Below are 14,132 nucleotides of genomic sequence, written 5' to 3'. Positions count from 1 at the left end.
ATTCCTGAGAACTTTCCTGTTCATGTGGGGATAATTCATAAGTAGAGACAGTTAACGCACAAAGTGATGCTTTGATTAGCAATGTGAGCTGTCTATTAAAATATAGGTGGAAGATAGCACTCAGTTTCTGACTGAGGTCCTCAGGGGACAGTCTGAGAAGGTGGCAGACTCTTCAAAGGAAAACTTGGTCTCAATTATCCACATGGGAGAATGGTCATGACAGTCAGAGGCATACACAAGAACTGAAACTACAGAGTCGGGTACTTCTGGGTACTTCCACTCAGCTGGGTGCATGGTTCACATAAAAAGGGGAGTCATAAAAAGGAAGGTTGAAGAGGCAGGTTGGTGCATCCCACGCTGAGAATGGAGCCTATCCTTGCGACCAGCATGACACCTGGCATACAGTTGACGTTCATTAAATATCTGTGGAATAAATGAAGGGAAAGGAACTTGGACCTCGCTCAGGAAGCAAGTGCAAAGGTTTGCAGGCTGCTAATCCCCCTGCCATGTTTCCATCACCTGTTCTACGGGTTCCACCGCTTGCTCCTCCCATCCCACCTCCCTATAAATGGCAGCCTGTGCAGGTGGGCACAGGGAGTCCCGGAGGGGAGACCTCATGACATGACATAGGCGATCTCAGAGTGGAGCGTGCTCCAGGGAGGGGCCTCGCTGCTCCCCCACCACCACTACTCTGCTTTTGTCTTTTCCCAGCCCCACTCAATCAGACCAACCTCTGCCACCTGCACTTCCTGCCCCTGCCTAGTGGTTAGGGGAGGAGAGCCAACGGGAGAAGACATTTTTGTATCTTGGCTTAACATTGTGGGACTATGGGGGGAGCACGATGATTCAGGTAGAGAAGGGCCTTTTACAAAAAGCCCTGCCTCAGAAAATAGCTCCACCCAGCCCAGGGAGGGCTCCTGCATGGGGAGAGTAGCTGGGAGAGGTCCCTGGAGCTGGCTCTGGACATGAGCTTGCAGGGACCTGGGCTCAGCAAACAGTTCTGCCTCTCCTTGCTCCACACACAGCTTCCAGGAAAGTGAAGAATCAAGGCCTCAAAGATCCCTCAAAATCAAAGGGATCATCATTCAGTGCTTTTCATAAAACTTGCCCTTTGACAAAGTACTTGCAGATGCGTTATTTGTTAAGCACTCACAATAACCCTAAGGGAAAGATACTACTCCATTGTTCAGGTGGAGAAACTAAGGCCAGAGAGCTTACAGGTCACATAACCAGTAAGAGGCAGGGTCTAGCCCGGCACACTTCCCAGCTCCAACCTCCACCACCAATACCCCTGCAGATTTCACAGCCACTGTATTGCCTCCAAGCCAAGGTGGTTCTCTATAAATTAGGGATGACCTCAAGCAGGGTCCAGATGACTGTGTCCAGCTAGTTCTGGAGACAGGTGGGAAGAGAGAAGCCAGAGAGCGGAGGGAAGGTGGCCCTCAGTCTGTGCCAAGGGAGGTGGGAAGGGGGAGGAATCCTGTCAGCCCCTTCTCACTGTGCTCCTATAATGAGCAGTACTTCGGAGCAGGGACTCAGCTCACTGTGCTAGGTAAGAGAGTTGCTCCAGGTGGAGGGAGGATGGGTGCCCAACCCTGAGGATCCCCTGAACGCTAGCTTTCAGGGAGTGGACTTTGAACCCTTCCGGGCTGCACTCAGGGAAGGCCAAGTTTGTGCCTTAGTCCCCAGGGCTGTGTGAACACCGGACAGCTGTACTTCGGGGAAGGTTCCAAGCTGACTGTGCTGGGTAAGGAGGGCAGCTGGGGTCCCAGAGTGCTCCCTGGAGCGGGATGGAGAGAGGTGGGCAGCTCCCAGCTCCATTTGAGGCTGTGCTCAGTGTTGGCTGGGCCAGGGCTGAATCAGGGGCGTCAGGAGAGGACAGCGCTGGGTTTTTGTCCCGCGCCTCGGGGCTGTGAGCAGACACTGTTTTTCGGCGGGGGAACCAGGTTGTCTGTGCTAGGTGAGCCCAGACGCCAGGGACCCTGAGGGATGCCCTGTGGGTTTTTGCGCGGGGTTGGGGGGCTGTGAACAAGAGACCCAGTACTTCGGGCCGGGCACGCGGCTCCTGGTGCTAGGTGAGCGCGGGCGGGCGGGCACGGCCTCTGTGGGGAGCCCGGGGCTGTGCTTCCAGCAGCCGCCCTGACCTTCGGGGCCGGCAGCCGGCGGCGGGGCGGGACGGAAGGCGGCGGGCGCAGGGCGGCCGGGCCCCGCACCCGGTCCCCTCCCTGCGCTGGAGCCCGGCGCTGGGACCCAGCAGAGGGGCGGCTGGGCGCTGCGGGGGTTTGCGTGCGGGGCTCCTCCTCTGTGCTCCTATGAGCAGCATTTCGGCCCAGGCACCAGGCTCACGGTCTTAGGTAAGATGTGGAAGTCTCTGTGCCTTCCAGCCCAGACCCTTGCGTCCATGGAGAAGGCGGTGGGCTGGAGGTGGGGCGCGCGGCCACTTGTCCATCTGCGGGTCAGCTCTGCAAGGGAGCGGGTACTGGATGTGGTGCTCACGTCTGGGAACTTGCACAGAGGGCAGCGGGGATTTGGTCTCTTTTTTGTGAGGGTTTTAGGGGCAGAGTGAGGGGTGGAGAAAAAGGATTTATTGGGAGTCTGAGAGCTGCTTGACTGGAGAAAAAGCCTGGGGAGGGCAGTCCTGGGCTGGGGGAAGGGTAGGAGCAGGGAAGCTGCTACCAAGGGGAAGATGAGCTGGAGGAGCAGGAAAAGGCTGGAGTGAGCACAGGATGGTGAGCCCAGGGCAGAGCGGGCTCCTGGGAGGTGTAGATGGAGGTTCCACTGAACAGAGGACAGAAAGGATGACAAACAAGGGTGGAAAAGAGAGGTGAAATAGGGAGAGAAACACGAATCAGGAAATGACTCCAAACAAGCGGGGTTTGTTGATTTACTGTTTAGAAGTTTGGATTTAAATTTAAGCTTTAAACCTCTTCCTCTCCTCCTAAGCCCCAGACCTCCAAGGGCCAGGCTGTGCGTACAGCACAGAGAGGCTGGATGCAAACCTGGGCCACTGGGGTGGATTTACTCCTGGAGATATGTCCCCCTACCCGCCTCGCCCTGCTTGAACTCTCCCTCCTCACATTAGGTGTTGGAGGTTGAACAGCTAGAGGGGGCAGGGCATCCATTAAAATGCAGATACTTTGCTTGTGAGGTGAGAAAAATTCCCAGCAGCATCTTAGGTCCTAGTGCTGGAAAAGGGACCTTAAAGTCACCGGGTGATGAGAGCACTGAGGGGAAGAAACCCGCACTACTGGGTATTTCCCTGGATTATTTGACCAAGCGCTGTCTGTAGTTCGACTCATTAAGATGAAGCCAATGGGGCTCAGCTGGGGTGTTCCCAGAGGAAAAGCCGCGTTCCTGGGATCAGCCAGAGTGGAGAAAGACAGAGACTTTAGAACCAGATAAACCTGGGTCCCAAGCCCTGACCCGTTAATGATCTCGTGTCTTGGACGAGGGAATCTGTGTGTATGTGTCGTGTGCATGCATGCACAGGTCATATAACCATGAAGCCAGCCCTGCATTAGGTCTCATGCATAGACCTGTGAAGTGTCGGTTAGAAGAACATTTTCTCCTCCTCCAGGCTAAACTAGAACTCTTAAGAATGAGATGTCTTCCTTTAACAGAATTGCTCGGAAACCAACAGAAATATCAATATAAAGGGCAGGATAGAATGAGTGTAGAATTAGCCCGGAAGAAATGAGCCAGCTAAGTGAAGGGGCCAAGCAGCAGTAACAGGAAAGCCTTCAGCTGGGCCCTGGAAGACGCCACGGAGGAGAGGCTAAGCACTGACAATGCGTAATGACAACTGGAAGCAGCAGTGGCTCTGATGATTTCAGATGCATATTTAGGAAGCTTGCTGGTAGGGAGAAGTAGAGTAATTGGAAGGAAAGGGGGCAAAGAAGGTTGAAGAGTGCTGAATCTGAATCACGGGGAGACGGCCCTCTGTCCCAGCTGAGGAGACCCAGGGGTACCTGCAGGCAGAGGAGTGGCTGGGTCCCCTCCTGATGCACCAAACGGGCAGGAAAAAACCCTTTCTCCTGAGGACAGGAGCACATCCTCACATGAGTGCACAGCAATATGCCACCTGAATATTGTCACCTGAAGAAAGTCCCAGCCCCCTAATGAGCCCCTTCTCCCCAACTCCCCTTCACGCCGCAGCCCCTCAGATTCATAAGCAAGTAGCCCAGCTGAGGGCTGAGTCCTGACTCCATCCTTTAATCCCCCACCCACTCCAGACACTCAGTGTTGTGACTCTCCCTTCACAAGTAGGAGAAATGATGCAGAGAAATTAAGAGACGGTCTGCAGTCACACTGGTGGGCAAGGTCAGTTCTAAGATTCGAATTCTGTTATTGTGATTCCAACCCAGTGATCTGCGAAAGTAGCTACCACACATCACGGTGAGACGTAGACAGGGGAGCTTTTCTTGTTGGGTAAGAAATCAAAACAGGCCACTGAAGAGACATACTCAGAACTTTGGGCAGTGCCCTTTGGAATGCCCCCTGGGGGGATGGAGACATGGTAGACAGGCCTGTCACAGGGGGAATGCAAAGGACAGGCAGGCAGAGGGAGGTCAATCCCAGAGGAATGGGGAGGTGCCCCCCCAAACAGGCAGGACCTACCACTATATAATTGTGCTCTGTGATGACCTCCTGCCCTGCCGTCTCATCACACAGACACACACACACACATACACACACACTCACATACACACACAGACACACACACACACACACACACACGGCCCCTTCCAAGCCCAGCCAGCTCTCAGAGCAGCCCTGCTCCCAACCCCTTTCCCCTGCAGAGGACCTGAGCCAGGTCAAACCACCCAAGGTGGCTGTGTTCGAGCCATCGGAAGCAGAGATCTCCCGGACCCAGAAGGCCACGCTCGTGTGCCTGGCCACGGGCTTCTACCCCGACCACGTGGAGCTGAGCTGGTGGGTGAACGGGAAGGAGGTCCAGAGCGGGGTCAGCACGGACCCGCGGCCCTACAGGGAGGACCCCAGCCGCAACGACTCCACCTACTGTCTGAGCAGCCGGCTGAGGGTCTCCGCTACCTTCTGGCACAACCCCCGCAACCACTTCCGCTGCCAAGTCCACTTCCACGGGCTCACGGACCAGGACCAGGACCAGTGGAAGGAGGACTGGCCCATGCCCGTCTCCCAGAACGTCAGTGCCGAGGCCTGGGGCCGAGCAGGTGAGCGGGTGGGTCGGGGAGGGTTCGGCATGGACGGAGTCAGACCAGAGAAAGGCAGAGATCCAGGCAGAAGCCCAGAAAAACGAGATTCAGGAATAAGGGATGGGGGTGGGATGACCAGAGGCCACCATGAGGGTGCACAGGGCCCCTCGGGCTAATTCGTCCCCCAGATCCTCAGCCCAGCGCTGTGGGGATGGGTCCCCGCCACCAGTGTCCTGCACAGCTCAGGGCCTCAGTGCTGGGCCCTAACCCCCTTCAGTGCTGCCCTGCTGCATGAATTTCAAGGATGCTGTGGCTACATTCGCACAACAGACAGAAGACAGAGCTAGGACTCTGACAGGAGGCTGCTCTGAGTCTGGGAGCCTGTGCTCACTACAGGGCTGTCTTAATTTTGAAACCACCTTAGAAGATGGAGGCTCTCACCCATTTCCCTCACTTTTCTCTTTCAGACTGTGGCTTCACCTCGGGTAAGTGGCCCTCTCCGTCTTTGTCTCCATCTGCCATGGTCTTTGATCTGGAACCAGAGAATGCTGATCCCAGGGACCTGGGTGGGGGGAGCAGGTGGAGAAGAGACCAGAGACACCTGCTCACAGGTACCTACCTATTCTCCCTTCCTGCCCACAGTGTCCTATCAGCAAGGGGTCCTGTCTGCCACCCTCCTCTATGAGATCCTGCTGGGGAAGGCCACCCTGTACGCTGTGCTGGTCAGCGCCCTCGTGCTCATGGCCATGGTAAGGGGGACGGCAGGATGCGGCAGATGAGTGAAGGGAGAGGGTGGAACACCATGCACAGGAACTGAAGGGAATCTCGGATTGATATCCCAGCATCTCAGTGGAATTATAATGGGACTGCCAGTCTGTGGAGAAAGTCCTGGGATTATTACAGAATGTAGCTTTAGAGGATGGGAAAAGTCAACCAGCCCGGCCCAAAATCAGGCCCCAGAGTCAGCCTCCTCTGACCGCCTCCTGCTGTTCCGTGGAGCCTGCCACCCTGACAGTGTCCTCTCTTCCTCAGGTTAAGAAAAAGGATTCCTGAGACCAGCTCCAAAAATGCACCCTGAGTTGTTCTTTATCCTCGCGCTGGATTCTCTTTCACATGTATCCAGTCAGTGTTCTTAGAGTTTCTCTCTCTCCACTCCTTATCTCCTTCCTGCAGGGATGTTGTCCCGTCTCTCAGCCTCCCTGCAAAGTGAGCTCAACACAGACTCTGAAATAGACTAAACCAATAAAAGTGCCCCGGCGGGCCTGGCTGTGTCTCAGTGGTGTCAGTGGGGTTTGCTGATCTACCTTCTGATTTGGGGAACGTGACTAACCCTCCTCCCCGACCAGTCCTACTTCCTTCTTTCCTCCTGATGGAGGATGGACTTCCATCTTCTCTTATTTCAGAATTTTGGGCATAAGATTTAGTTCTACTCTGCACGTCTAGGTTAGACTCCTAAAGAAGGCACAGAGTTGAAAATACTGAAAAACTGAGGCAGGGACATGAGGTCAGGTCCTGGCGAGGAATGGAGAAAGGGAGCAGGGGCCGGTGGGGGCTGGGGTGCCGCACCTGAGTAGCCCTGCCAACGGGCTCCTTCACTTGATGGGATGGAGACCAGGCCATCACAGGTAGCATGCTGCATGCAGCCACGTGGGTAAAGACAGTTCTCTTACTGGGGTACACACTACCTGCAGGTTATGATCACTGTGGTGGAACACTGCACCCGGGGAGAGGAGGAAAGCAGTCAGGGCACAGAAGACAGACCAGTGACAGAGGCCCTGGGGTAAGTTAGTTGAGGCCGAATGTCAGGGGTGAGACAGGAGTTCTGAAATCTGGGAGAGGTTGGGTCAGATAGAGTTCTTACTATAGCCTGCTTTGTTCCAGGCTTCGGGCTGGGCTCTGGCACATATGTTGTCCCAGCCAATCCCCACAATGACTTCAGGAGCAGATACTTTTCTCTCTACTTTATAGAGGAAGAAACCACAGATCATAGATCAAAAGACCAGTAGGTTATGAAATTACATTGGCACATTCTTCTGAAGACGGTGATTCGGGAAGCTTTTCCCAATGGTAACCAAGAGGGTGTGATTGCTCACAAAGTCACTGGGTGACCCTAGAATAGCAGCTCCCAAACTCTGGGGCAGGACCTGCAGCAGCAGACTGAGGACGCCCTGATTCCTGAGTGTATTTGTTCCTTCGCACTGCTGTATCACAGAACCACACTTGATGGCTTAAAACAATAGAAATGTATTCTCTCCCAGTTCTGGGGGGCCAAAGCCACAATCAAGGTCTTGACAGGGCCACGATTCCTTCCAAAGCTCTAGGGGAGACTCCTTTGCTTCTCCCCATGTCTGATGGCTCCTGGCTTCCTTGGCTCGTGGCAGCATCACCTTAACCTTTCGCCTCTGTCTTCACGTCTCCTTCCCCATGTCTCTTTGTGTAAATTTCCATCTCCTTTCTCTTATTAAGACACAAGTCATTGGATTTAGGACACACCCTAAATTCAGGATTTCATGCTGAGATTCTTTTTTTTTACCTTTTTTTTATTGTTATAGTCATTTTACAATGTTATGTCAAATTCCAGTGTAGAGAACAATTTTTCAGATATACGTAAACATACATATATTCATTGTCACATTTTTTTTTCGCTGTGAGCTACCACAAGATCTTGTATATATTTCCCTGTGCTATACAGTATCATCTTGTTTATCTATTCTACATATGCCTGTCAGTATCTACAAATTTTGAACTCCCAGTTTGCCCCTTCCCACCCCACTCCCCCTTGGTAACTACAAGTTTGTATTCTATGTCTATGAGTCTGTTTCTGTTTTGTATTTATGTTGTTTTTTTTTATTTTTAGATTCCACATATGAGCTATTTCATATGGTATTTTTCTTTCTCTTTCTGGCCTCACTTAGAATGACATTCTCCAGGGACATCCGTGTTGCTGCAAATGGTGTTATGTTGTCATTTTTATGGCCGAATAGTACTCCATTGTATAAATATACCACATCTTCTTTATCCAGTCATCTGTTGATGGACATTTAGGCTGTGTGCTCAACAGTGAAAAACTCAAAATCTTCCCACTAAAATCTGGGAAAAGACATCCTGGGATCCTTAACAAATTACATCTGTAAAGATCTTACTTCCAAATTGCATCACATTCTGAGGTGGGCATGAATTTCAGGGACACCATACATCCCCCTACACTGTGAATCCAGGAACTGGAGATGAGTTCTCTGGACCCAATTCACACAGGAAAGAACATGGTCCAGGACCATGGGGAGCCTGGTAAACTCATCACACGCCTATAACTTCCCATCAGTCTTAAGTACCTGTAGATTTCTCAAACCACAGACAGTTTTTTTATTTGCTGTTGCTACTGTTTGTTTTGGTAATGGCTTTAAAAGTCCCAAAACAAAGGAGACAGAGTTTAGACTCTGGACTAGCACGCACAGAAGCAATGCCTCCTGTTCTTTAGACATGCGTGGTGATTCCTAAGGTTGAGACAAGGAGATGAGCAGCCAAAGGGACAAATAAATGCCTCAGGAGAACAGGGTGTCACGTGGGCCAGGAGTGGGTCAGAGCAGGGGATGTACTGGAGACAGGAGTTTGTGCAAGTGGAGCTGTGAGGAGAAAACTAAACAGATATAGGGCAAAGATGGGGTGGAGGTGGGGAGAGGAGGGTCTGAGGGCTTGGGGGCTCTCATTTTTGGGGTGCTAAAAGCAGAGCCACTGGCAGGTGGGTTGATGTGGGAGGAGTTGTTGGTGGGCACCTGGGGGTTGTCAAGGTGGGGAACAAAGGAACAAACATCCTCTGGAGGATGGATGACTCGGTGCATGTCCCTCTCACTCGTAAAAACATAATTATCAGAGATAGGGACACTCCATTTGGTCCCCACCCGACATCTTCGCTGACCTAGGGAGGGCCTCTCTTCCACATCTTTACAGCATTTGCTTTATTTCTTTCAGATAACACTGCCCCCAACTTTCAACTCACAAGCACTAGGAATTTAGTCGCTTTTGCCTCTTCCTCTTTCTCTAGAATCTAAATAGATCCTTCTGGGCTGATTCTGGCCATCCCATCCATTCTTCCTCAGGTGAAACTAAGCAAAGATGGGTTAGCTAGAGGGCAATCATACTGTTTATTATTTGAATGGGGATACTATTGAGGGTGAAAGATAAGATACTGGGACAGGAAGAGTAAACCAGGATTGTCCTGACAAACCAGGACACATGGCCACTCGAGTTAAAGGTGCTCAGAGGGAGTTTCTGAGACCAGAGTCATTCATGGAATGGGAAGCACTAAAGCGATTCCTCATTGGCCTGGGCCTGTTGACCTATCCCAATCGCAAGGTTAATCTAACATTCATCCCATTAAGGAAATCTGTGGGCAGAATGAAGCTGAGGGGCAAACTCCGCAAGCAACAAACAGTGCAAGGGGCAAAGCATGCTTACTGATTGAAGAGACGTAGAAGCCAGGCATCTCTAAAAGGATGCTGTGGTCCCCCAAACTCTCGCCATTCCAAGGGGCACAGCTGGATTCATGAGTAGTCCTCCAGGAGAGGAACCTCAACCCTGTGACCTTTAGAGACTTATTTGGAAATTAGGAGGGGAAAGGAAGCATTCAGGTGGTCATGTTGGGTGAAGTCCTAGTGAGAGAATGGGACTCCTGTGGGGAAGGGCTGCTCCAGTCACTGTCACTTGCCTGGAAGAAGAATGTTTCAATGATCATCAATATCCATTAAAGACCTGCAACCTTTCCTACTGCACAGCTCATGGCCAGGCTACATAAAGTTGGGTGATGGAGATGAGGGTGGGCGGTAGAGAATGTTGAGACCATCCAAGAGACAAAGACTTTTCCTCTCTTAACTAAGTGATTATGAAAGAGCAAGGGAAAGAACAATGGGGCGGGGGGATGGATTTTAGAATAAGAGAGGTTGGCATTAGAGCAATGGCTCTTGATAGATACTATCTCAATTTCCTGCCCTGAGTGATTTCCCTGTTTTTCTTCTTTCCCAATGACCCAGAGAAGGGCATTAACTTGGTTGACATCAGCCCCTAACAGTGTGTGTGACACACAGTCCCATATAGGAGATGCTGTGTGAGGTTGATCTGCTTAAGGATGGGTGTAGGAATGAAGGATTGGTACTTGAGATCGCTCTTGAAGCTATATGTGTACAACAAAAACATGCTCACACCTAGATGTATCACGTATAGGGATGTTAGGAGAAGCTGGTGTAGATCAAGGAGTGGCTGAAGACTCCAGATCAGTTCTTAGCATTGCCACTGACCTGTGGACGATTCTGTCATCTGCAATCCTGCTGACCTCTTCTTAAACTCTCATCACCAAGTTCCCTTTTTCTGTGTCCGTGGGAATTACTCTATGGCCATCCAAGAAGACTCACAGTACAGAAGGCCACCAAGCCTGGGCAACAATTGTAACTCTAGTTCATTGTCGTCACTGATGGGAGACTCCCACAGGTGATCTCCAGGCCTTGAGACCCCATAATGTGAGACGTCACCCACCCTATCCAGGCCCCAAACACAAAGCATTTCGGGCCTCGGCCTAGGGTTGGATATCCTCCCCTCCCATCCTGAGGACTTTCTGCTCTTTCTCTGTGTCTTTGGATCTGAAGCCACTGGGCTCGTAGCACCCGTGCCGCTCTGTCTCTGCTGGGGATTTGCTGTGATATGCTTGGCTGCGCCCTGAATCACCTCCCTCCAACAGAGGACGTATTCTCTGCTCACCACATCCTCCCCTTTGGTCCTAACTGCATGTCTTTCTCCTCCATTGCCATCCATCGTTACGCCTGGACTCCTAGGAGGGCTTCTTGGAGGACATGGTGTCCCAGAGATGAGTGGATGGATCAGTAGCACTTCCGTAAAAAAAAAAAGCTGAAAATGAGCCAACAACTGTGACTATTTCCATAGAAGTTTCATCTCGCTTATCTCTGCTGTAACTCATCTCAGCTGTCCTCACTCAGTTTGAGGGGTGGTCTTGACAGGCAGACTGCATCCCAGGGCTTCCGTGGACCCAGCCCCCTACTGCATCCTGACCAGATTATCTGACATAAGAAAGTGGGTTTTAAAATAGTGACTTGATGGTGATCCTGCATGACCCCTCCTGGCCAAGTTCAAGGCCACTCCAGCAGTTACAACTCAGCTGCCTGTACCCTCACTCCCACGGTGGGACTTGACCTTGACTGGATCTTGGAAACCTAGACACTCTAGGTGGTAAGGCAGCATAATTTGCAAAGTCTTGAATTTCTCCATAACTAGGGTCTGTCCTGGGACAAGAGTAAACTCTTGACTTGTCTGGGTAGGCCATTTCATCACTGGACAGCACTGTGAAGAATCTTGTCCTCTTTCGATATCCATAAATCTCATCCTAGTGCCCCACATTGGTCCCAATTCTACTCCTGAGAGCCAGTCTTAAGACAGTTAATGTGCCCACCTCCAGCCCAGGGCCCACAAATCTATGAGAGGTAGATTGTTCTACAAGCAGAACCTTTAAAAGCTCAACTTTGCAGAATAGAAAAAGCATGCCATAGATAGATGAGAACCTTATGGTAACAAAGAACATGGACTTAAAGGCAAAGAGACCTGTTCCAAGCCTTCGATCTGCCCTTCTCACCTAAGGGACCTTGGGCAAGTGACCGCCTCTGACACCCCGCTTTCCTTGCTGAAAAACAGCCTCAGTCACAACCTCGACTTCTCAGTGGTTTCATCTTATTTAATCCACACAACATATAAAGCTGTTCTCATAGACTCAGGAGATATCAGCTGCTCTAATAATTATTATTATTCACCTACAGATTTCTTTTCAGGCTAAACATTTCCGGTTCTCTCAACTGCTGTCTCACGTAGCACTGTTCTGAGCACTTCCTGCTCTCCACAGCCCAGCCACTCTCTTCTGAAACATTTGTGTCGGTTTTTACCCTGCTACTTTTCTAAAAGTGTGCTGTTCAGAACAGGACAGGGCACCGGGTGGGTTCTGACCTAGAAGAGGGAGCTTTGGCCCCTGTTCTCAGCACCTTCTACACTGGTCTCATGAGGACAACTTTCCAGTGTCTGCACCCACATCACCCCATTGACTCACTGAGGTCACTTTTGACTCAAACCCTGGGTCTTTTTCATATGCATCGCTTGGGAGCCAAGAAGTCCCCTTCCTGTGTTCACACAGTTGGTTTTCTCTCTTTTCTGGGGCGTAGGGTAGGTTTTGGGGAGTACTTGTTTAATTTGATCATGGCTCTTCAGCTCGTCTCTCCAACTCTCTAGATTCTGCAGAATTCTAATTCTGGGATTCCTCCTAGTTACCCCTCCATCCTCTGCCACCTCAGATCTGATCCTTGTGACTTGTTTATTCTTATACAAGTGGTTCATACAATTCATAGCAAAATCGCAACTCAACCTACAGCCCACGTTGCCCTCAGCTTTGCCTGAGATTCCAGGAGCTGCTAAAACACAGAGAATTGGCTTCTGGTCCTCCTCTGTCCACAGCTGCATAGGCCTGGGCAACTCACGTTTCTTCTCTGGTGCTATATCCTCTTCTGTGAAGTGAAGGGATTGGGTAAAGTGATGTCTAAGGAATGGTCAGTCTCTGCTCTTCTGATTCAGTAATTCAAATCCTGCAGGCCCCAAATCACCATGAGGAAGGTAACTCAGGGAATCTAAACTCTTTTCAGATGCAAACGATTCACCCCTGTGATGCAGCCACAAAGGCTGTCTGTGGTGTAAGGGGGATGGTGCTGAGCCCAAATCCTACAGTTAACAAGAGGCATCTGGAGCCCTGGCACCTGGGAAGAGGTCCAGGGCCTTGAATGAGGAGAAGAAAATAGTGTTTAAAGGAGAGTGGCCTTGACTCAAAGGCCAAGAAGTAAAGAGAAGCAGGTTGCGGTCTTTCAGAAGACAATTAGGAAAGAGATGGGGGTGTCTGAGCCCCGTGCTGGCTGTCAGCTGTTTATCTCTGAGTAACATCAGCACAAGTAGCAACAGCCACGCACCTGCCCCTGCACCACCTCGGAGCCTCACAACAGGATGCGGTTTGACATTTACTAGGTCTTGCATCTGGGGCGCCTGTGAAAGTCCCTCCCCCCGCCCATCTTCTGAGCTCCGCGGACACCACGTTCACCACATCCTGCCCATCCTCTTCCCATGCTGTTCTTTCTACCTGGGCCTCTGGTGAGCACCCTGGCAGTGGAAATAGAACTGCAGCGGGAGAGGAGAGGGTCTCTGGAGGGGGATCCGGGCACCCTAGCTGCAGGTGCAGATCTCCCCACCCCCAACATAACTCCTACACCTGCTGGAGGTTACACCCAAGATCAGAGGCTGCAGGGAGCACCTTGGAGATAGAGAAGAATGCAAAACATCTGCTCTAACTGCTATGACCCCATTAGGGTCCCTTCTCACCCCACATCACTCAGGCAACTCCCTCCCCCAACCTGCTCCTAAAAGCCCTCCCCCCCACCTTCCACCATCTCCCACTTCCTTCCACTCATCTAATGAGTGGGCGTGAATGAGTCACAGTAAAGGGAGCCCTAGATAATCAACAGGCTGAGAAACGGACAGTCCCCAGATGTCGGAGCTGGTGTCTGTGTGCTGCACTGACTGGGGTTCTGTAAGCGTCGTCCCTGCCGCTGAGGCCTGTGAGGTCCATGTGCTGGGTATCTTCTATCCCACCTGGGCAAGAGGAGGAGGGAGAACACAATGCAAAGAGAATAGAAAAGCAGAGAGCCAGGATAAACAACTCCAAGGAGGGAGAGGAAAATAACAGGACAGATAACAGGACAAGTCTGCTTTGCAGCCACTCAAAGGGCTGTAGCATCCTCAACCCAAAGCACATAAGCCTGGGCACAACTATGAGGTCGTGCAAATTCAGTGTTCCCAGCTTTCTCAAGCCACCTAGAGGCCCCAGCTTCTCTCCCTATAAATCCCTTGAGTGGCTAAGATCCAGGCTTG

General features: G+C 51.4%; 1 gene segment (V, D, J or C); it reads left to right on the top strand.

Moving 5' to 3' along the window:
* The first annotated feature begins 841 nt into the window (after window positions 1-841).
* LOC140697486 (T cell receptor beta constant 1-like) lies at window positions 842-6,426 on the top strand. The segment is given in 6 exon segments: window positions 842-850; window positions 1,660-1,747; window positions 4,800-5,192; window positions 5,642-5,659; window positions 5,817-5,923; window positions 6,207-6,426. Coding segments are annotated over 6 exon segments (636 nt in total).
* Window positions 6,427-14,132: the final 7,706 nt, after the last annotated feature.

Source organism: Vicugna pacos, chromosome 7 (assembly GCF_048564905.1).
Source record: "Vicugna pacos chromosome 7, VicPac4, whole genome shotgun sequence".
NCBI classification, from domain to species: Eukaryota; Metazoa; Chordata; class Mammalia; order Artiodactyla; family Camelidae; genus Vicugna; species Vicugna pacos.
The sequence above is the reverse complement of the archived record's forward strand: the minus strand, read 5'-3'. Positions and strand labels throughout refer to the sequence as shown.